The 21768-nt window shown below is 38.9% G+C and overlaps 1 protein-coding gene across 1 annotated transcript; it reads left to right on the top strand.

The window, feature by feature from the left end:
* The first annotated feature begins 353 nt into the window (after window positions 1-353).
* Dek (DEK proto-oncogene) lies at window positions 354-21685 on the top strand. The gene is made up of 11 exons (XM_028763125.1): window positions 354-489; window positions 836-1004; window positions 4521-4622; window positions 4863-4972; window positions 6146-6240; window positions 6919-7039; window positions 7989-8177; window positions 17889-18027; window positions 18317-18465; window positions 19938-20006; window positions 20363-21685. Exons 2-11 carry the CDS (start codon window positions 845-847, stop codon window positions 20372-20374), a joined length of 1146 nt encoding a protein of 381 aa, XP_028618958.1. The 5' UTR covers window positions 354-489; window positions 836-844; the 3' UTR covers window positions 20375-21685.
* Window positions 21686-21768: the final 83 nt, after the last annotated feature.

Genomic DNA, 21768 nt, shown 5'->3' on the forward strand with positions numbered 1-21768 from the left:
CCGAGAAAGACTTCTGCGGATCCCTCAACTTCGCCACCTCCAGCCGCTTCCCCGCTCCGCGGCCCAGGACGGCCCGTCATTTTCTCCCGGATCGGGAGGCTGGAAGCTCGCAGGCCCCCTAGCGTCCGACCGTTCAGCGCAGAGGCCCCGGCTCGCGCCCGCCGCCACCCCGTGCACCCAGCCGCCCGCCCGGCCGCCCGGCGCCGCAACCGGGTCCTGCCGCGGACCGCAGACCCTCGAGACCCCGCCCGGGCTGCCAGCGGGAGACGCCGCCGTCGCCGCCCCGCCTCCCCCGCCCGCCCTCCCGCGCGCGCCAACTCCCAGCGCAGCGCGCTGATTGGCCGGCGCATTCCCGCTCTGCTTCCCGAACCGCCATTTTGAAAATCTTGTTGATTCTGAGGAGCGGGGAGAGAGAGAGAGAGCGCGCGGCGCGAGGACCTCGGCCCGCGCGCCTTCTACTCAGCGGCGGCCTTCTCGTGCGCACCCGCGGTGAGGACAGCATCGGGGAGACGCGGCTGCTGTCCACCGTGGGCCGGGCAGTGGGAAGGGGACGCGCCCAGAAGCACGGAGAGCCGCCGCGGGGGAGGGGACTGGGCTCGGCTCGCCTTGGCCAGACTGGCCTGGCCCGGCCCGGGGCGGCGCAGGCCGGGCGGGAGCGCGCGCCGGCGGCTGGAGGGCGGTGCGGTTTCCCGCCTCGGGCATCCCCGGGGAGGCGGGTCGAGTGACAGAGCTGGGTAGGCGACTTGGAGGTGAGCTAACACTGGGCGGTCGCCACGCTCCTGCCCGAGCGAGCGAGCGAGCGAACCGAAGCGTGCGGCTTCCTCCCCGCCCGCAGGCCCCCAGCATGTCGGCAGCGGCAGCCCCCGCTGCGGAGGGAGAGGACACCCCCGCGCCGCCCGCGTCCGAGAAGGAACCCGAGATGCCGGGTCCCAGGGAGGAGAGTGAGGAGGAGGAAGAGGAGGAAGACGAAGAAGAAGAGGACGAGGACGAGGAGGAAGAAAAAGGTGGGCAGGGTTGCGCATCCCTCACGGGTGGATTTTTTCACATCAAAAGTTTCCTCCCCCCTCCTTAGGGAAGCAGTTAATCTTGCTTTTTAACCCTTAGAGGCATCAAGTCGCAGTGGTTGATTTCACGCGAATGCTAGCAATCAGTGGTAGAAGATTTGGATTTTTTTTTTTGAATATTTGCCAGGGTTTCGGTGCAAGCGTAGCAAGAGTTTTCCCGGTGTGCCTTCAGAACGCATCGTCGTTGTTTAGGAAGTTTGTAAGTCTGAGATCCGCCTTTTGAAGGTACCCTAAGGGTCTGTAATGTAACGTAACACTTCAGGTATTCTTGCAAACCCTGGAAATTGTTTCATTTCCATATTCTCGGCTGTGTGTACCTGCTGATTTTTTTCCCCCCAGTAAGGGTTTTTGTGGGGAGCGCTTTTCCCTGCCTAGGACTCGCCCGAGAAAGCTGTTGCTGTTGGTGAAAGTAGTTAAAAAATGAGAAAACTGAACTGAAAGTTAGAATGTGAGCCCACAGCTGTCTCGGTTTTGGAACTAATTCTGGTCCAAGCAAGGTGGTGAGAAGCATCATTTGACTAGGGGCTGAGCTGTGCAAAGTAGTATTGTGTCAGTCAGAGTGCGTGCTGTCGCTCCTCTCCAGCAGTCTGCCCGACAGTCTCAGCTATTGGAAAATCCAACTTCACAGTCTAGCTTTAATGGTGCAAATGGCCACAGCTCAGCCAAACTCGGGAGCAGGCCCAAAGGTTAAAGTACTCTTCCCAAACTGTCATTTCTTTTTATAACTATCATCTAGGTTAAGAGGACAAGGCATACTTATTATTTGAAGTGGTATGTGCCCTAAGACCTTATGGGAGTGTGCCATTTAAGTACAGCATTGGCTTTGATTATAAATCTTAATAAGAATTGTTTAAATTGCTTTTAGGTTATTTATAATTGATGTGTTTTATAAAGCCGATGATATGTTCGTAGAGCGTGGTATGGTGCGGTGTTGGGGGGGAGACCCTAGTGGGCTCATGCTGAGACACCCCTCCTCCCTGAGGTACCAGCCATACGACAACTGTACTATAGAATAGTTTATTTGGGGCCATGGGAAGGGGAGTTAAGAAAGGAGTAGAGAGAAAGAGATGGGCCGGGAACACGTGGAGAGAGAGGGGGTAAGGGGAGGAGGAGAAGGGGGCAGAGGGCTAAGAGAGGCCAAACAGACCCTTTTATAGCAAGCCAGGCCTACCTGGCTGTTGCTAGGTAACTGTTGGGCGGAGCCTAGAAGGAATGAAAACCATAATGTAGTGACTGAAAGTTGACTGCAATCTCTCAGTATATAGCTAAGACTTTAACACTTTCACTGTTGGTATTTATTGTCTTCCTAGAGGGACAGAGTTGTGATGTTACAGGTGGTGAGTTTTCTTGGGCAGAAAGAAATTGAGAAGTTCTATATAGTAATGGCTGGGGAGGCTCTCCGTGAGTGATTCTTAAGATCTGGATTTCGTTCTAGCTGAATAAGGCAGTGGTGTTTTTAAAAGTGGTTTTGTAGGTTTAGTCCTTCACAGTTTGAGAAGTGGTTCATTATTACTCAGTTTTCTCTTTGGGGGTATTCGGGGTAACTGGAATTGCAAGTTTCTATTCTACTTGTCCCAGAATACTTACCTTCAGTATAATGACAGAAAAGTGTGGGGACAGTGAAATTACTGAAGTCTGTGAAGTAAGGCAAGAATTGGAAGTGATTCGGTGGAGATGAGAGTCAGAACTGTGACTGTCGTCTGTCCTCTGTAGGGTTGGGATGATGCTCTTCTGTAGAAAAACAGCAGCACAAGCTTGCTGCTGATACTGAGAGGGCTTTTGGGTGTGTTGTTGGGGTTCCTGAAGGACATAGAGGAACTGTCAAGGTTACAGTGGGGTATGCATTCATTTCCAGGTTAGGCTTCTGAGACTGAGAACTTACTAGTTTGTAGATCCTGATCCAAAGCAAGTGAACAACTTATTACTGAGAAGAAGCTGGGTGACTGTAGGAGTGTTCGACTCAGTGCTGTTTTTCTCCATTTATTCTCTGCAACTCTTTATGTCCCCCAAACCTGACCTGTCTTGGAAAGCCTACACTAATGTTTTGATTCTTTTCCCTCCCCAAACAATAATCTCCTTCAACTCTGACAAATTTTGTTTTTAAGATTTATTTTTATTTTCTGTATATGAGTGTTTTGGTTGCGTGTATGTATGTACACCAAGTACATGGCCCAGTGTCCTCGGAGGCCAGAAAGTACCTGATGCCAGAAGGTGGAGTTAGAGATAGTTGTGAGCTGCCATGTGCTTAGTATCTTACCCTGAGCCATGTCTCCAGTCCCTCACAAAGCCTGCTATATCTTTTGTTGTGTATGGCTAGGAGTGGTGCATGTGGAGGTCGGAAGAGGACTTCAGGGAGTCATTTCTTTTCCCCATATTCATTCTGGGCTTAGAACCCTGGGTGTTAGAACCCTGGGTGTTAGAACCCTGGGTGTTAGAACCCTGGGTGTTAGATTGGATCACCAGACTTGGCAGCCAGCGCCTTTACATGCTCAGGAGTCTGACTAGCCAGGCTCACAAATTTTATATTTGCTATCTTTTTCTCTTTTCAAAATTGAGTATTGAATCTAGGGACTTGAACATTTTAGGCATTGTATCATTATCCCTTATTTGTATCTTTCTTGAAGATATTTATCATCTTCTACACTATGAGTAGTTTTTATTTTCCTAGTCGAGTTTTCAAAAAAAATATTTAATGTTCTTTTGAGTATTTGGTACAATTTGGACACAATAGGTATTCATTTGAATGAATGAGAAGACCTACACAAAACATAGTATTTTATTTGACTAGATCTCACTCAATAAGTAAGTGGTTTTTGATAAATATAACTTAATGTTTTAAGCTGTATAGACTACAGATTTCCTGGGGTTTTCTTAGAAGACTAGTTTAAAGGGTACTTAACTTTTTCACACTGACTTACTGACATTATTAGCATTGTTATCAAACTACAAAGTAATGTTTAGCCAGCTATTTTACCACAGGTACCAAAATACAGTTAGAGGAGAAACATGCTCTAGTGTTTAGCACAGTAGGATGACTACTTAGTTTAAATAATTTATTTCATGTTTGTATGAAAATTTAGAAGAGTTTGGAGACCCAGGACAAAATAAAACGAGATTGAAATACTAATTATCTTATTACAGTTTATATACATAAAGACTCATTTTTTATATATGAGAAAATAAGATAAATGAGAAACTAGATGATTTTTTTCACAAGTCAAATGACAATCTTAATAGTGATAATTGTAATTGGATGGAAGTTTCTGTAATTTTAGGCTAGATGTTTGACAAATAAAATGTTACTCTTAAAAAATAAAAACTTCCACAGTGCTTCATTTGCTTCTCAAAACTAGCTCAGGAGGAAAGTAAGGTGCTGAGTGCAGGAGCTCTTCCTGACCTGTTTATAAAGTTGACATGACTTTAGCTCTTTGATATGTAAGAATTATTAATTTCTAGAAAAGAGTCTTATCGTGGAAGGCAAGAGAGAGAAGAAGAAAGTGGAGAGATTGACGATGCAAGTGTCTTCCCTGCAAAGAGAGCCATTTACAATCGCACAAGGTGAGTTCGTCTTACTTTTATGGGAAAAATGCTCAATTAGGCAAAAGTAATTAGCCAGCAAATACTTGATACTAGCAGTATACTTAGTGTTTAGGAAGTAGGATATATTTTTGGCATAATTTTAATTTTCCCTACTAGCACAAAATTATACAAATTATGTGGTGGGGATAATTTTCATTAAATTAACTTTGTAAATGTTACTAAGGCCTGGGTATTTAATTGTGATATTTTGTTTTTCAGGGAAGGGTCAGAAACTCTGTGAAATTGAAAGGATACATTTCTTTCTGAGTAAGAAAAAAACAGATGAACTTAGAAATCTACACAAACTGCTTTACAACAGGCCGGGCACAGTAAGACATTTGAAAAACATCTTTACCATGTTTTTTGATACTTAATATATTAAGATGCTTCACCTTAGAGCTATAATTTTAATTCTGTAAGACTTTAATGATCAACTAGTTTAATTTCTATACTATACCAGTGAGTAAATTTGAGACACACATTTGTTAAGGCTGTGGTATACTTGTTAAGGACATCATGGTACACATAGCTGGTAATGTCTAGGACTCTTGTTTTTCCTTCTAACTGGGGCTAGAGGAATAGTACAGAGATAGATTGCTTCTGAAATCCCCAAGGCCCTGAGCCGTCTCTAGCAGCACTACCAGCAAAACAGAAAAGGAAATGAAATTTGCTCCAAACTGAAAACCTAAATTATATAATACAATCTGTTGTGACTTTTAATGATATTAGAATTAAATTTATTTTTCACTGTTCTTAGTTCCTTGTAATTGTATCTTATTTTAACCAAATACTCATAAAAGTAAGTAGCAGATTTTTGCCAGATTATAGTTATTATATCATACTACATGTAACTGTATTGAAATGAAAGGGTTTGTTCCATTTCTGTGGTGTTTTGCCCACATGGATATCTATCTGTTCATTGTATGCTTGCTTGGTGCCTGAGACAGTATTGGATCCCCTGGGCTGGAGTTACAGATGTGCCTCGTCAGCCACCATGGAGATGGTGGGGAGAACAGCCAGTGGTCTTACCACTGAGCCATCTCGCCAGGCCATATAATTATAATTGAAATAAAATTTGCTTTGGAATTGTATATGTGAAAAAAAGGTAGAGGATGTCTGAAGCATGGTCTAGTTTATTTTCACAGACTAACCTCAGTCTGCACACAATCTAATTCACACTCGTTTCGTAACTAGTAAATGGCATTAACTTTTTAGAATACTTACAGTTCTTTTTAAAAAACAGTCATTGGCTACTAACTTTCTACATCTACCTTAAGAACAATTATGGTAAACATTCCTAGGTGAAAATATATTCAGATTCAGACTTTACAAAAAATTCAGTTTGTAGGATTTTCGAAATGTTAACATGTTAGTAGCTAATATACTTTGTTGAATAAATCAGTATTCTAACTTGGAAGATGGATCTGAAAATGAAGACATTGTCTTTGACTTTTTTGTCTTTTACGTTACTGGATAGTAGCATTAACAATAAACATTTTCAGGTGTCCTCGTTGAAGAAGAACGTGGGTCAGTTCAGTGGCTTTCCATTTGAAAAAGGCAGTACCCAGTATAAAAAAAAGGAAGAAATGTTGAAAAAGTAAGTTATTTTTGTAAATACTGTGTTTGATTAATGGGCTATAAGCTTACATTTATTATTTTAAAATAGATTGCTAACTGTTTAAGTGTCACAATTTGACAAGTTTTTCTTAGCACTAACTTGGGTTGTCTTTTCTGTTCTAGTAAATATTGACTGTTGTAATTATTGAGAACCTTTAAATTTTCATTTCCTAGACAATACAAGTACTCAGAGTTCAGACTTGATAAGATCTGAAGGAAATGTAGTGAAATATATTTCCATTCCTGCCATTACTATTTCTTAATGCTTTAAACTTGCTTTGAAAGTAACCCGATGAGAAATTTTCCGTACTAGCAAGGTGACAGACTCTTGGAACTTTTTATTAAATGCCATAGATAAAAATTTAAATAATACAAATGATTGAGATATTGAATGCTGAATCACTAACCCAGTTTTCAAGTCCATGAATTTTGTAGTATTGGGAACTTACGTAATTTTCTAGTGTGCTTATTTAAACTGTTGGTAAATATTCTTCATTTTCTAAAGGTTGTATACTGTGGTCAGGTTGATTAAAACTATAGAAAAATACTTGTAACTGCTATGTAAGCAAACCAGTTTTGTTGGCTCTTGTCTCTATACCATGAGTAATATTTACAATTCATATGTAGTCACCTTGTTTTTCTCTGCTTTCTGTTCCAGGTTTAGAAATGCCATGTTGAAGAGCATCTGTGAAGTTCTTGATTTAGAGAGATCAGGTGTGAACAGTGAACTAGTGAAGAGGATCTTGAATTTCTTAATGCATCCAAAGCCTTCTGGCAAAGTAAGGATCACTTTTTACCATTTCAATAAATTCATTATTAACAGCCTTTCCTTTCTTTCTCTCATCAGTGACTGACATCATCTGCATTTAAAATATATGCCTTCCATTGACAGAACCGCAACATTTTCATAATATAAATCAAATAGCATATTCGTTTTCTCAGGTCAAGTGTGAGTAGTATAGGGTTAAGAAAAATACCTAAATGTCACAAAGATAAGATACAAACGGTGGCTTCAGGGTTTCTGTCTGGAAAGGCATTGGACTAATGGAAATAGGTTGAAGAAATAGTTAATATAGGGCTGTTACCTAGTTTTTAGAATTTAGAATTTAGCAAATACTCCTAAGAAAGCATTTAAAAATAAGTTCATTAGATAATCAAATCATTTTCCTGTGTAATTAGAAATTCATACAGTTTAACTGAGGGCAAAATATTGCAAGTTACTTATTTCATAGTTAACATACTCAACATTTATTGCATACAGAACGGTGTCATTGAGAAATTGGCTTGTGCATTTCATTTATAAATTTGGATAAATAATTGCTGGTTAAGCTTTATTTTCTGTGTGTGGTTCCTCCCACTCCTTTGATTCATGGAACCTTTAAAGCAAGGCGCTCCTTGTAATGGCATCTTTAGTTCTTAAAAAGTGAGATAAATTAAGTTTAATTTCTAATATAGTCTTGGTCAAATGTAAACATGCCTGACCTCATTACAGTGAGTTCCAGTCCTGTTTCAGAACTAAGAGCAGCCTTTGTAGATGGTCTTGCCAGGCCTTCATGGTACAGATGAGAACTGGTGATGCAGTCTGACACATTTAATGGTGGCTTCTGCAAGCCTGTAGATACTTTTCCACAGAGTTTGAGTTGAACAGTAGTTATCAAAAGGAGTTGATTTGATTGACTTAGAAATACCCTTATTGATGTTACTGTCATGAATTTTTATATGCTGCAGCCATTGCCAAAATCCAAAAAATCTTCCAGCAAAGGTAATAAAAAGGAACGGAACAGTTCTGGAACAACACGGAAGTCAAAGCAAACTAAATGCCCTGAAATTCTGTCAGATGAGTCTAGTAGTGATGAAGATGAGAAGAAAAATAAGGAAGAGTCTTCAGAAGATGAAGAGAAAGAAAGTGAAGAGGAGGTAAAATGTTGTCTTAAGCTATTGTTTTCTATCAGATATTTTGCTATATTAACAAATAGTTTGAGTTTTTTTTTAAATTGTGAAGATATATAAATAATTGAGTAGGCTTAGATCCCCCCACCCCATTAAACATGATAGTAGGTTAAGAGCAGTTGAGTTTGTAATGTGAATTTGAAGCGGGCCTTGAGCTGGCTCTCACCGAATAGGGTGGGGGATGGGAAAGGAAGCAGCAGAAGATCATGTTCTGCAAATATGTCTGTGTACCACATGCTTTCTGCAAAGACCAGAAAGGGCAGCAGATCCCCTGAAACTGGATGTCTGAGTCCCACCATGTGGGTGCTAGGAATTGAATTTGGATCCTTTGGATGAACAGCCAGTATTCTTAACCACTGAGCCTTCTCCAGCCCATGGGAGCATATTCTTAAGGGTTGTTGTTGTTTCCATAGTATTTTAATATCTTATAATTGACTTGAACTTAATTTAAATTGATGCAGAAAGTAAAATGTTAAAGTTTGTCATTTTCTCCCCAGTCTTTTGGGGATTATTTAATGAGTGTAACAGCATTTGAGGTTTATGTCACTTAGAAATGGAACATTTTTATTTGTAAAATGCTTCCAGAGTGCATACTAGGTAGGTGGAAAACTGTTATTTAGGAATTTAGCTTTTGCTATATCTTCAGTCAAGGTCTGGGAAGGTAGGTACAGAAGGTGAGTTCCTGTTCTTAAAGGTGTTTAGTGTGATTTTGTTGTTGTTTCTGTCTTCTTTAGAGATTAGAACTTATTTTGTTTTATAAATGTGTACAGAAGTATGTAGGCTTGATTAATCCTGATTGACATTGCAGTCTTATTTCCTTTTGTGGGAAGCACTACACAATTGTGATAGCCAAAAATGTCTTTCAACACTAATGATGTCCCTTGTGTGGTTAGGGAGGATGCTTTTCATCTCCTGAACACCACAGAATTGGAAGAATATGGTAAACTATGAAACTGGGAGGGTGGCTCAGTGGTTTATGAACTTACACTGCTCTTTCAAAAGACCAGAATTCCTGGTACCCAAGATGAACTGTCGGTAATTCCAGCTCTGGAGCTTACAGTGCCCACTTCTAGTTTCTGCAGGGAACTACACATTTTTACACAGACAAATATGAATACCTATAATTAAAATAAAATCTTTTCTTTAAAAGACAATAGTAAGCTTGTTTTATATGAATATGTTAGTGTATATATTTGACCTGAGATATTTAGAGTTAATGCTTGTTTTAATGTCTGTTGCCTGCAGAGGCCATTAGAAGAGGAGGGCATTAGATCCTCTGGGAGTTGAGTTATATATGGTTCTGAGCTACCATGTGGTTGCTGATAATTAAATCCAGATCAGCTGGAAGAACAGCTCAGCCAATCTTTCTAACTCCTAATGTCAGATTATTAAAGGTGTATGAAACTAAGTATGAGCTTTCATAATGTGAGAACTTTGTTTTAAACATATCTTGCAGGTGCTTCATACATTTTTTTATTGATATGCATGTGTGTGTCTCTTTCTATGAGTTCTGTGCTTTCTAAGGCCAGAAGAGAGAGAGTTACCCTCTGGAGCTAGAGGTACAGGTAGTTTTGAGCTATCTGATATGAGTGCTGGGAATTAAGCTGAGCCTTCTAAAAGAATAGCAAGTGCTCTTAACCACCATGGCGTCCCTTCAACCCGTACTTTACAAATTTTTTAAATGTATTTTGGTGTGGAGGAAAGATGAGTAATCTGAACACCTGAGAGGAAAACATTTGTTTATATTTATATAAATAATTCTGACAGATTGTGTCAGAGAGCAACCCTCAAGCAACTGCTCTCACCCCCCAGCCCAGCCCCTTCCACTGACTAGCCTGGTTCTCAGTATAGATCACACTAGCCTTGAATTTACAGAGATATACCTGCCTTTGCCTTTCTAGTGGTGAGACTAAAGGCATACATCGCCATATACCCTGCCTCCATGCACCTGATATGAGACAGCCTCTCATTGGAACCTAGGCCTTACCAACTAGTAAGGTTGGCTGGCCAGCAAGCCCCAGGGGATTCAAATTCTCTATCTCCTAGGACTGAGGCTGTAGGCATTGCATCACTGTGCCTGGTTTTTATGTGCGTTAAATTCGAGTCAATGCTGATGTGGCATGAGCTGTCTCATTAGCCCCATGATTTTAAACAATTTTCTTTGTTCAGTTTTTTGCTCATTTACCATGTGCCCTTTATTGTTTATTAAACTTTAAAGGCAAATCATGAAAAATTATAAAAGTTATTACAGAAGTTTTTTGTTTTTCATGAAACAAAAAATGAGATTTGGAAACTGGGCTCAGGTTCCTGCTCTAGTTACTTAATCTGTTTACTCAGTCTCCCATTAGGAAATTGGAAGCAATGTCATGGAGTCATAGTAAATGAGTTTAGCATCCATGGCAACATATATTCTGCATTAGTTGGTATTATTACTGTTAGAGTCCTTAGCTAGGTATGGTGGCACATTGCCTTTAATCCCAGCATTCATGAGACAGAGGCCACTGTGGTCTACAGAATGAGTTCCAAGACAGACAGAACTACACAGAGAAACCCCATCTTAAAGCCCTTAAGATATTTTATTCCAAGTACCATTTCAAAATTCAGTCTTGTTGCCAAGATAAAGTCTAGGAAGATACTTTACAGACATATGTAAACTGTCCATTTACAAAGAGTTTTCTTTTATCTAGTGACATAAACAAACCCAGGCCAAATGAAGGATAAAAGAATACAATGCTCTGTAGGCATTAAATACATCAAGTCACCCCATATTAAAGCTGTTAGGGAGATTTTTTCCCCAACAGGGTTTGTCCTGACATGCTTTATGAGATAAAATTCCAGTGAAGTCTATAGACAGGTTTTTCCCCTTTCTTCTCATCTAGTTTATTATAACACCTCCACCAGCACCCATTAATAGTATTTCTTACTCCTGAGGGAAGGCATGGGTGAGCGTTCTTGTTGTCTCTATCCATGATGAAAAGCCAATCTTGTGAAAGTATTCATCGCAGCTGTGTGTTCATGGCTGAGGGGCAGGGTCTTGTCTGGATGGCTGTGTTTCATGACAGTTGTCCTCATCCTCCAGTTCTTGAATTCATTTTGTTCTCTTCGGTAATATTTCCTAGGCTTTGGGTGGGAGTTGATAAAGATGTCCCATTTGAGGATGAGTGTTCACCACTGTTTGTACTTTGACCAGCTAGGACTCAGTGCATAAATGGTTACCCTGTGTTTTGTTTTGCTTTGTTTTTTGTTTGTTTGTTTGTTTTTTAAAAGGGCATAAACACATGTACTTAGAATGTATTCAAGTAGGTAAGTAAGTTCCAGCTGTGAGCTCAGGCCCTTGTCAGCCGTAGCCTCTTGACCAGGTTTTTATACTACCAAGTGTGTATTCCTTCCTATGTTGTGGGCCTCGGATAACCAGACTGGTTCATCTGGAAAATAGTCTTGCCACCATCACACTAGTTGGCATATCTTGCTGATGAACTGGTATTGTCGTGCACATGAGTTCTATAGCAGAGTACTATCATTAATGCGTATTTCTCCTGTAAGGCTGTCATAGCTCTATCTGCCAATAACCATTACCCAGAGAGGGAAGCAGTTTCCAGTTCAGTCCTATCTTGATTTCTCTTTGTCCTAACCAAAGCTAACCAGGGTAATGGCTTTATGTCTAGATATTTTATTCTTGTTACAGACCTGGACAAAAAAGGCAACAGGCAGATGTTTGCCATATTGCCCTTGGAATAGAAACTTAGAGGCTTCTCTATATATGAAGCTGTTCAGATCCCAAGGTAGTGTTTCCCTCATTGTTTCTTCTCTTACTGTTTTCATTTTACTTTCTGGCTTTTCAAGACAGGGTTTCTCTGCATGTGGCCCTGACTGTCCTGGAACTTGCTCTGTAGACTAGGCTGGCCTGGAATTCACAGAGATTTGCCTGCTTCTGCCTCCCACGTGCTGGGATTAAAGGTGTGTGCCACCACAGCCCAGCAGTGCTTAAGGTATGCTGGCTGCTGCACTGCATCTGGGGTGGATTGACATTATGCGGGAGCTGTCCCCTTTCCTGCCTTCTTAGGAAAGGGATAAATCAAAAGTAGGATGCTCTTCATTTCACATCCTACAGATGAGAAGTCTACGGTCACAGAGTTTGTTAACTGTCTTTTTTGTTGAGTGACTTGTGTGAGAGTAGAAATGTGGGCACACATATTTTTCTGTTCCTTAATAATGCTTTTAGAGTCAGGTGGTGGTACTGTATGCTTTCAGTCTCAGCACTCTGGAGGCAGAGGCAGTCAGATTTCTGAGTTTGGAGACAGCCTGGTCTACAGAGATGAGTTCCAGGACAGTCATGGCTACACAGAGAAACCCTGTCTGAAAAAATATATATATAATAATAATAATACTTTTAGAAACTAAGAAACTTTGTAATTGGAACAGCAGAAATTACAGAATTGAATAATCTATTTAAATCTTTTGTTAGAAATCAAAGTTAGTAGGTCACCTTGATGAAACCATTTACATTTCATCTTTTTTATAGATTGTAACTGGAACTGCACATATTTTTTTTCTCTTGGCATTTTGGTTTTTCTCTGCCAACTTGTTCGAGCAGTCCTGTATTTAAGCTAATTTTTTTTTTATTTTGTTCATCTGTTCGTTCATTCAGTACAACCTTTCTGCTGTGAGGACAGAATTCTGGCTCTGTGACAGGCATCTTTTTTGGTGACCCTCCTTCAAGAGCCCTGTTGCCTATAACAGATAGGTAAGCCTTGTTCTCACAAGATTTTTGGGTTTTTGGCCAAAAGTGTTTGTGCCTTTTCTCGATTCTACATGGAAAAGCCTCTCCAGATTTTTGAAAATTACATTATTAATCTTATGTCTTTGGGTTAAAGAGATGATTAAGCCATTAAGAACATTTGCTGCTCTTCTAGAGGATTCAAGTTTAAATCCCAATACATGACTCCAATTCCAGTGAATCCGATACCCTTTTCTGGTCTTCTAGGACACACACATAGTATACACACAGCGCACGTGTTTTCCAATCTGTTTTAACAGCTTTGACTACAACATTCTTTTAAAAAACATATATGTATATAAATGAGCATATGCATGCATTTACACACACACACACACACAAATCTTTCAAAGTAAGTTATAGTTTGGAAACTAGCTTTTTTCACCCCCTTTGAAACTTATGAATTTTTTTCCACAATTTTGTAAATGACCCAGTCTCAGTCTGTTTGGTTAAATAACAAAGGTATTTATTGAGACTCTTTCACGTCTTAAATTTCGTTAATTCTTAAGAATTAAAGGTATACCTTTGTTTATATAGTTTAGGAATTATTGTGATCTTTTTAAAAGTGTTTGTGTATTTCTTGCTGGCCTTGAACTTACAGCCTTAGCCTCTCTAGTGTCAAGGATTGTAGGAGTACTCTTGATGGCTTGATCCAATGGTCTTTTCCCTTTTCCTCTTTCTCAGATATACAATCTATGCATGTAAATTATACAACAAGATGATGTTGCTACAAATCAGGAGGCTTGGCTAATTTTTATTAGTAAAAGACTTTGTGGCTTAGCAAGATGACTAACAATGGCAGATGGGTAGAAGACTTTAAATCTTACCTAGGCCTCAGGTCTCATGTCCCACTTAATAATTACGTAACAACTAGAAGCACTAGTTGTATGCTCTGGAGTAGAGGTTACCACGTTAACAGTCTTTAGTCATGTGCAGCCTTATACAGTGTAGAGATTGGGTTGGCCACATATTAGGAAGAGGAAAAAAGATGTAATCAAGTATAACTTAAGGGACAAAAGAGCTAATAATACTTGTTATTTTTAGAATAGGAGAGGATCTGTATTCAGCATATAGCAAAGAGCTGTGATGTACTACTTGGTTTGTTACTGTAATTTAGTTTTATAGTTTAGCCCTAGCTTAAAGGAGCACATAAGTAGGTGGTTTTTATTCCTCTAAAAATTAATACAGGACACATTTCTTTGTAGCTGGAAGGTGTTGACTCAGCTTTCTTCTGCATTTCCTCATTTATGATCAGTTAAGGAATTTTGTTTTAATCTTTGTTTTTGTTTGTTTTGAGCTCATGAGATTGTGTGGAAGCAGTGTTATGAAAATGCATTTTTCTTTCCCTTTTAAACTTTCTACTACCTCCTAGTTTATAGAGAACAATGACCAGATCCTACAAAAAAAAGTACAGAGATGAACATAAGAAAATACACTATAAACTGTATACTATAAACCAAGCAGCTTGCTTGCCTGGGGACCGGGAGAGCTAAATAAGAGCGGGCAGAGTCTGTTCCACATGTGTCAGGTCTTCTCATAAGCTGGCAGGGTAGTGTATTTAAACAGGCATGGAAATACTGTTTAATAAACAGTATGTATGTGTATATGTAGAGTTGTACTGCCTTTCATATAGTTTATCCTCAGTAATTGTGTAGATAATATAACTAATCAGACCTACTGTGTCTATAAGGGATTTTTATGTAAGTTAAAAATGTTATCCTAATAGCACAGAGGTGGAAATGATTGGAAAAAGTGTTATGATCAACAAAGTGAGCCGTTTTTGTGAGCTTTTGGTTGGTTGGGTTTTTGTTGTTATTTTTGTTTTTTTGAGACAGGGTTTCTCTGTGTAACAGTCTTGGCTGTCCTGGAACTCATTTTGTAGACCAGGATGGCCTGGAACTTGCAGAGATCTGTCTGTCTCTGTGTCCTTCGAGCTGGGATTAAAGGTGTGCACCACCACGACCTGGCAAATGGCTCTTCATTTTACTGACCAGGAAAGAGGACTAGAAATGTAAGTGATCTGATTAAGAATGCAAAGTTAGCAACAAAGTTTGATTGTAAGCTCATGTTCTTACTGCTGTACTGTCTTCTAAGAGGTTGTTGGGATTAATGACCTACAGGCCAGGTGTGGGGATGTGAAGTAATCAAATCTCACCAATCAAATTGGTAACATTGTGAGATGTTTAAAGTGTGATGGTTAAGCTAGCTTTAGAGTCTTAAGGTTTTCATAAGGATTGAGTTAGTAGAAAATTAAAATGGTATGGTTAACTTGCCTTCTCAGATGTCCTGTTGGTTGCTGGGTGGTTGTTATTACCACTAAATACCAATGACCTGTATTTGCCTTAACTTCTGAAACTGTCCTTTCTTTCTCAACATTGAGATGTTTGAAATGCTTATCTTTTCCAGAGTTACCTGTAACTACATCTTCAGGGTAGGTGAAGTGATTCTTACCATTTGTAGTGCTAAAGACAAGTCCATTGGTTATTTTACTATGCCCCAAATTCTACCACTTGTATGAGTTTGTTGGTTTACTGTTCAGTTTTCAGTATTTCCCAAGTCATCAGTGTGTCGCAGAAAAATTTACAACTGATTACTGAATATAAGTGAAACCCAGGATAAACTTACAGGAATGAAGATGTTTGTGAGCCAAGTCATATCTGCCATATATAAAGTAGTGAAGTGAGTGTGATTTGTCATGGTCAGCAAAGTGTTACTTTAGTAATTTCCATTCTATAGTAGCCACCTCGCTTTTAAAGACTACAGCATCAAGTTTTAGAAATTAGTATGCATAATGAAGGAGTTTCTTAATCACAAAAGGAAGCACATGGTAGCAATGGTGGATAATACTGTTTCCTATATGGCATAAGGCATCATTAAAAGTATTTTCATGGGCTGGAGAGGTGGCTCAGCGGTTAAGAGCACTGACTGTTCTTCCAGAGGTCCTGAGTTCAATTCCCAGCAACTACATGGTAGCCCATAACCATCTGTAATGGGTCTGATGTCTTCTTCTGGTGTGTCTAAAAACACCTACAGTATGTACTCACATACATAAAATAAAAAATTTTTTTAAAAGACATATTTTCACACAGTTGAACATCTATCCCATAAAGAAGTAGATCGGTTCCTTTTTTGGATAAGTGGGGAAAGTAAGACCTGGAGGTAAACTGAGACTGAGATTGCCAAGTCAGCAGGTTACCTCAAGACCCTACACTATGAACTGTAGTTTGTCTTACTCTATACTGCTTGTGTGATATGATTGCACTCTTAGAAAATTTGTTAATCAACATTAGGCTACTTGTCTTTTATTAAAAGATGTAAATGTTAATCCTTTCTAGAAGATGGAGTTAAATATAGAAAGATGTATATGTTTGTCCAGAAGCAAAATTTTCTAAAATTGGCTTCATTTCCTTCCCTACCCTCTTATGAACACAGATGTTTAAACTTTATAAAATCATTAGCTTGTAGCAATTAGTAGGTTTAAATACACCTCAGCCAGCCAGCCCTGGGAATGTTCTAATTCCCTAATGTAATAGGATTGAGTGGCAATCAAATGTGCTGTTTCTGCTGCTCAGTTTTCCCAGCACTTAGGGTAGTATAGCTTAGTTTCTTAATCGCACAAGTCCAGATATTTTAGCTTGGACTAAATAGTGACAGTGAATATTTTATTCTGTGTGTCAAATAGCTGATCCTTTTTTTCCCTTTAAAGAGCATACTGCAGCTTATACAAACTAGATGGGCATCTAAGTTTTAAAAATTTGTTTAAGTTACTCATGGGAAATCTAATAACTAGTCATTGGTGCTGGGCTTGGTAAAGCTCCCATACTTAATCATCCTCTTAAGTACTGTTAGTAGTAGCCAACCGTCTGCTAGCCAACAGAATATTATCAAGTTAATGCAAAGTGAGTCTAGGTTTGTGTGCAACAACAACAAAAATGAACCAATGCCACTTGCATATACTGTCTGAGTCCACCTAGCTTTTGAAAGAAATTGATCTAAAGGACAGATTTGAACACAGTATTTATATCTTTTAAAAAGGTTTAAGTAAGGTTGCAATTGAGGACTCTAGTGGCCATAGCAAAAAAAGATTGTTCAGTGCTGGTCTAGGTATGTATTACAGCAGTATCGCACAGATAACAGAAAGCTGATTTGATGATGTAACTCCAAAATTGAGAATGTAAAACATTCTTCTGTCTAGCTGTTTGTGGTAGTTTTGATGTATGAAGATGAGAATTTGTTTGAAGACAAGGATATTCTCTGTAGACCAGGCTGGCCTCAAACTTAGAGATCCTCAGCCTCCAAGTGCCTGGCCTTAGGTTTTATTGTTATGTGGAATACTTTGCTTTGGGAATGTTAATTAAGTGAAGAATTAATACTTCTTAGTTTCAGAGTGCTTAAAAGTTATAATTTAGATACTGTAATTTGTGCAAATGTCTAGCACTTAGCTCTTGTTGACTCATCTGTGAACTGGTATTTAAGAGCATGTGTTCTGGACTCTGGTCTGTATTTGAATCTTTGCTTGTATTAATGTGATTTTGAACAAGATGATGCCACTGTATCCGTTTCCTCACAAATTTTTACTGAACAACTGCTTTGTATACTAAGCACTCTTTTAGAAGTTAGGGTTTATCACAAGAGATAAAAGCTTGTCTTCCTGTAACTTGGATTTTAGTTGGGGAAGATAGTAGGAGATAGTAAATAGTATTTATATTTTGAGTTATCTTTCACCTTCAATTAAATGGAATAATATAGGTGGCATATGCTTAGACTTATATAGAAATAGCATTGGGGTACAGTTCCTCTCAGCAGTTGGTAACTAGTAGTGTTTAAGCTGAGCTAGCTAGGTTTTCTGTGAGAAAGGAGAGGAGGGACAGTAGTGACTCATGCTTTGCTTTCCTTTCTAGCAACCACCAAAAAAGACATCTAAAAAAGAAAAAGCAAAACAGAAAGCTACTGCTAAAAGTAAAAAATCTGTAAAGAGTGCTAATGTTAAGAAGGCAGACAGCAGTACCACCAAGAAGAACCAAAACAGTTCCAAAAAAGGTACATTAGAAATGATGACCGCAGCTGCCAGCGTGCAGCATGTGCATGTGCATTGCTTTAAGTGTACGTGTGAGACAATAGACTTCAAAGAACATGGGGGAAAAGTGGCATGCCAGTTTTCAAAGCCAAGAAAAATTTCAGTGCATGCTTTAGTATGCAATCTTAAGGTAAATTTTTTTAAACTAAGCAATGATTTGGGTTTATGCTCTCTTGAAAACTTACAAACTCCATCTTACACCTTGTTATGCAAAAAAAAAAAGTTTTTCACACTTAATATCCTAACTTTTAGAGTCTGAATCTGAAGACAGTTCTGATGATGAACCTTTAATTAAAAAATTGAAAAAGCCGCCTACAGATGAAGAGCTAAAAGAAACAGTGAAGAAATTACTGGCTGATGCTAACCTGGAAGAGGTCACAATGAAGCAGATTTGCAAAGAGGTAAGGTGTGTGGGGGTGTGGGTTTGTGTGTGCGCGCGCATGTGTGCATGAGTGGGTGAGTCCATGTGCGTGTGTATATGTGGGTGAGTGTGTGTGTGAGGGTGTGTGTGTTCCCCTTTGGCTTCAGAGTATTGTTTTTTAACCTATTCTTTAATTTGTAACCATTAGTGCATCTTTTTATGTATTCACTCAAAGACTATTGATTGAACTGTTTCCAGGCTCTCTTGTGGATACTGGGACTGTGGGGATCATAAACCAGTCAAACATCTCTGTCTTAAACTTATGAATAGAGTGAATAAAATCACGTTACGCTTTACAACACAGACATTTCCCTGGTGTGGAAACTTAGTGACACACTGTTAGCTTGTATTGGCATAAATAGAATCTTATTCTGTGCTTTTATTTTATTTTTAATTGATTAGACATTCATTGAGCCTTTACTATATACCAAGCTGTGAGTAAGTAGGTGTTGACAGAGAAAGCAGAGAAGTCATTACCTGTCTTTAAATATGCCTGCCGTTCAGTGTGGTAGAGAGGTTAATATTCCAGCAGAGCCTTGAAAACTGTTGGAACCCTCTGAAAGGAGTACATCACAGAACAGTCCTTCCTATCTGGGATTGGGGTGGGCAAGGCTTGAACGGGTAAAGTATCTAGAATTATTCACTGAGTTCCAAGATAATAGGACACCCTTTTTTTCTACAGCAGTGGTTCACAACCTTTCTAATGCTGAGACCCTTTAATACAGTTTCTCATGCTGTGGTGACCACCCCCAACTGTGTCATGCTAGTGTATACTGTGTAAAGACTACCCGTGTATTATTCAAATGCTGGCTTCTCTGCCCCCGTGTCTGGTTGCAGTCTGGACATCGAGTGTAATGAGTCTTTGAAGTATCTCCTTTCTCAGTTTTGAGTAAACTGTGCTCCCATTTATTCCCATTATTAAGCTGAGCATTGGTAAAAACAGGGCCAGATGTCTGGTTCCAGCAAGGGACGGACAGGGCAGAGAGAAGGGAGGATTCAGCAGTGAGGCGAGGGAGGGACCAGGAGCCACTGTGGAACAGAGAGCACCAGGTCAATCTGATAATGCAAGCATTTCAGAATTTTGGCTGGGAAGTAGCTAGATTAGAGGGTTAGAATGGATTATTACCTGTTCTGTTATCGTGCCATAAATAGTCTTTGTCTTGATTATTTGGGAGCTGGTCAGGTTAGAGAAAAGGCTACTACCACTTTTAAATTTCTTACAATACCCAACCATAGCATTATTTTTGTTGCTACTTCATAACTGAAACTTTGCTACTGTAAAGCACTGAGAATGTCAGGTGACTTTATTGCTTTGAATACAGTATTAACTCTCATTTGCAGATATAAGTCTGTGGTAAACCAGAGAGCATTTAGAATCTGCATGTAACTCATGGAAAAATTTACTTTTAAAGACAGTATTGTAGACTTTTAAATATGCTTTTATGTTTTTAGGTGTATGAAAATTACCCTGCTTATGATTTAACTGAGAGGAAAGATTTCATTAAAACAACTGTAAAAGAGGTAAATATTTCTTCTTTTCCTATTTGATCACTTGGCATAGAAACCAAAAGTCTATCAAATATTGCATTTTCTTGAGTATTCATATTGAAATCCCAGAGTTAATAAATACGAATGAGGAAATATACTTAGTTAAGTCTGAGCCCAGAGTAAGATAGGTTCACCGTACACATGGTAGCTTTGTATTTTTGAGGTATCAAGCCAAGTCACTCCAAGGCACAAGGTCAACAGTAACTTCTGTTTCATATTGATACCACCTGATTCTTGTGGTCACTTTAATATGTTACAAATAAGACTTTGATGTATGCGTATTTGGTGTTGTGTTGGGTGTGTTAATGCGGTTTTCTTTTTTGTTGCAGCTAATTTCTTGAGATAGAGGACAAATGGCTTGTTCTCAGATTTGAAGATCTGATTTATACCAGCAAAGAGAATGTATTCTTTTTTAAGTCTATTGTTGGTAGTACTTGCTGCTCTTTTGCGTGTCACATATATTTGAGCTTGTTGTTTTAAATTGCATTTTCTTGCAGTTTTCAGTTTAAATCTTGCATGGCAGTTCCTTGCTTTTTATAGTTGTACATTTTGCGTTTCTTTATTATAAGGTCATAGATTCCTGAACTGTTGTGAATTTTAGTGAACTTAATGTTAGCTTGCTTAAGACATTGCTTTTAATCGGAGCAGAAACTATTCTAACCAGCATTTATACATGCAAAGACTTACAGTATTTAGTATACAAAATATTTTGAATACACCTTCTGTCAGCGTGAAGACATAGCGGCAGTTTGTTCATCATAGTAGAGCACAGCGTTCAGATGACCGAGTTGGAACTTTTTCTGCATGTGTATATATGTCAAGTTGTTGGCATGACAGAAGTGACAGATGTTATTTTTGTATTTTTAAAAACCAATTTGTTGTATATAATTTTTTTTATTTCTTTTGTGCAAATCAATTTTTTAAACTCTTGTGTCTTTAAACTTGTAACTAAGTGTCAGTGTTCATCCAGGCAGCAATGACAGAACGGAGTTCAGTGGTGATAATACTGAAGGACTGTTCAGTTCTGCTTTGCCCTGAAAGTGTCATCAGTGTGGTTGTGTTAACTTTAAGTGTCATAGAAACTTCATGAGGATAAACACATCACAGCTTCAAAAACTGGGAAAGAGTGAGCACACATGGCTTATATAAGTGAACTGACAGTAGTAAACTTTTGACCAGATAAATATTAGATACAGGAAACCTGGTTACCTTCATAATTATGATTAAAAGTATCAGGTGTAGCCAGAGCTGGTGTGGACAGTGTAGGTATCTCTGAAAGTATTTATCAAAAACCATACATTAAATGAATATTAAAGTATTACAGAATCAAGGCTGTTTGATTTTAAATTTTGGTCATCAAGATTTTAAGGTGATGAAACATGGACTGCCCCTGAATTTAAAATTTGACTGTCCTAATAACCTATTTCTGAATTATAATATGCTGCTTGACAACATGACATTTGATGTACCAACTAAGTGTTTGATCTTCACATCATAGATTTGAGCATTAACAGGTATTTTCACATACTTGACTTCAATATGCTTAGAGTGAAATGGAACAAGCAATTAAGTGGGGACTAAATGTTGGCTTTTAAGTAATTTGTCATAAATCTTCACAATAAAGAATAAATCAGTGTTTTAAGTGTCTCGTATTTAATCTTTGGTTTGTCTGCTTATTTCCTACGACAATAGCTATTTTTGACACAGAATTAGTTTAGTATGTTGACCACTTACT

This window comes from Grammomys surdaster, unplaced genomic scaffold (assembly GCF_004785775.1).
Source record: "Grammomys surdaster isolate TR1022 unplaced genomic scaffold, NIH_TR_1.0 137, whole genome shotgun sequence".
Classification (NCBI taxonomy): domain Eukaryota; kingdom Metazoa; phylum Chordata; class Mammalia; order Rodentia; family Muridae; genus Grammomys; species Grammomys surdaster.

Coding starts and splice junctions, on each gene's coding strand:
- Dek (XM_028763125.1), top strand. CDS start 845: ATGTCGGCAGCGGCAGCCCCCGCTGCGGAGGGAGAGGACACCCCCGCG. Junction 6,241..6,918: donor AAGGAAGAAATGTTGAAAAA/GTAAGTTATTTT, acceptor TTTCTGTTCCAG/GTTTAGAAATGCCATGTTGA. Junction 7,040..7,988: donor ATCCAAAGCCTTCTGGCAAA/GTAAGGATCACT, acceptor TATATGCTGCAG/CCATTGCCAAAATCCAAAAA.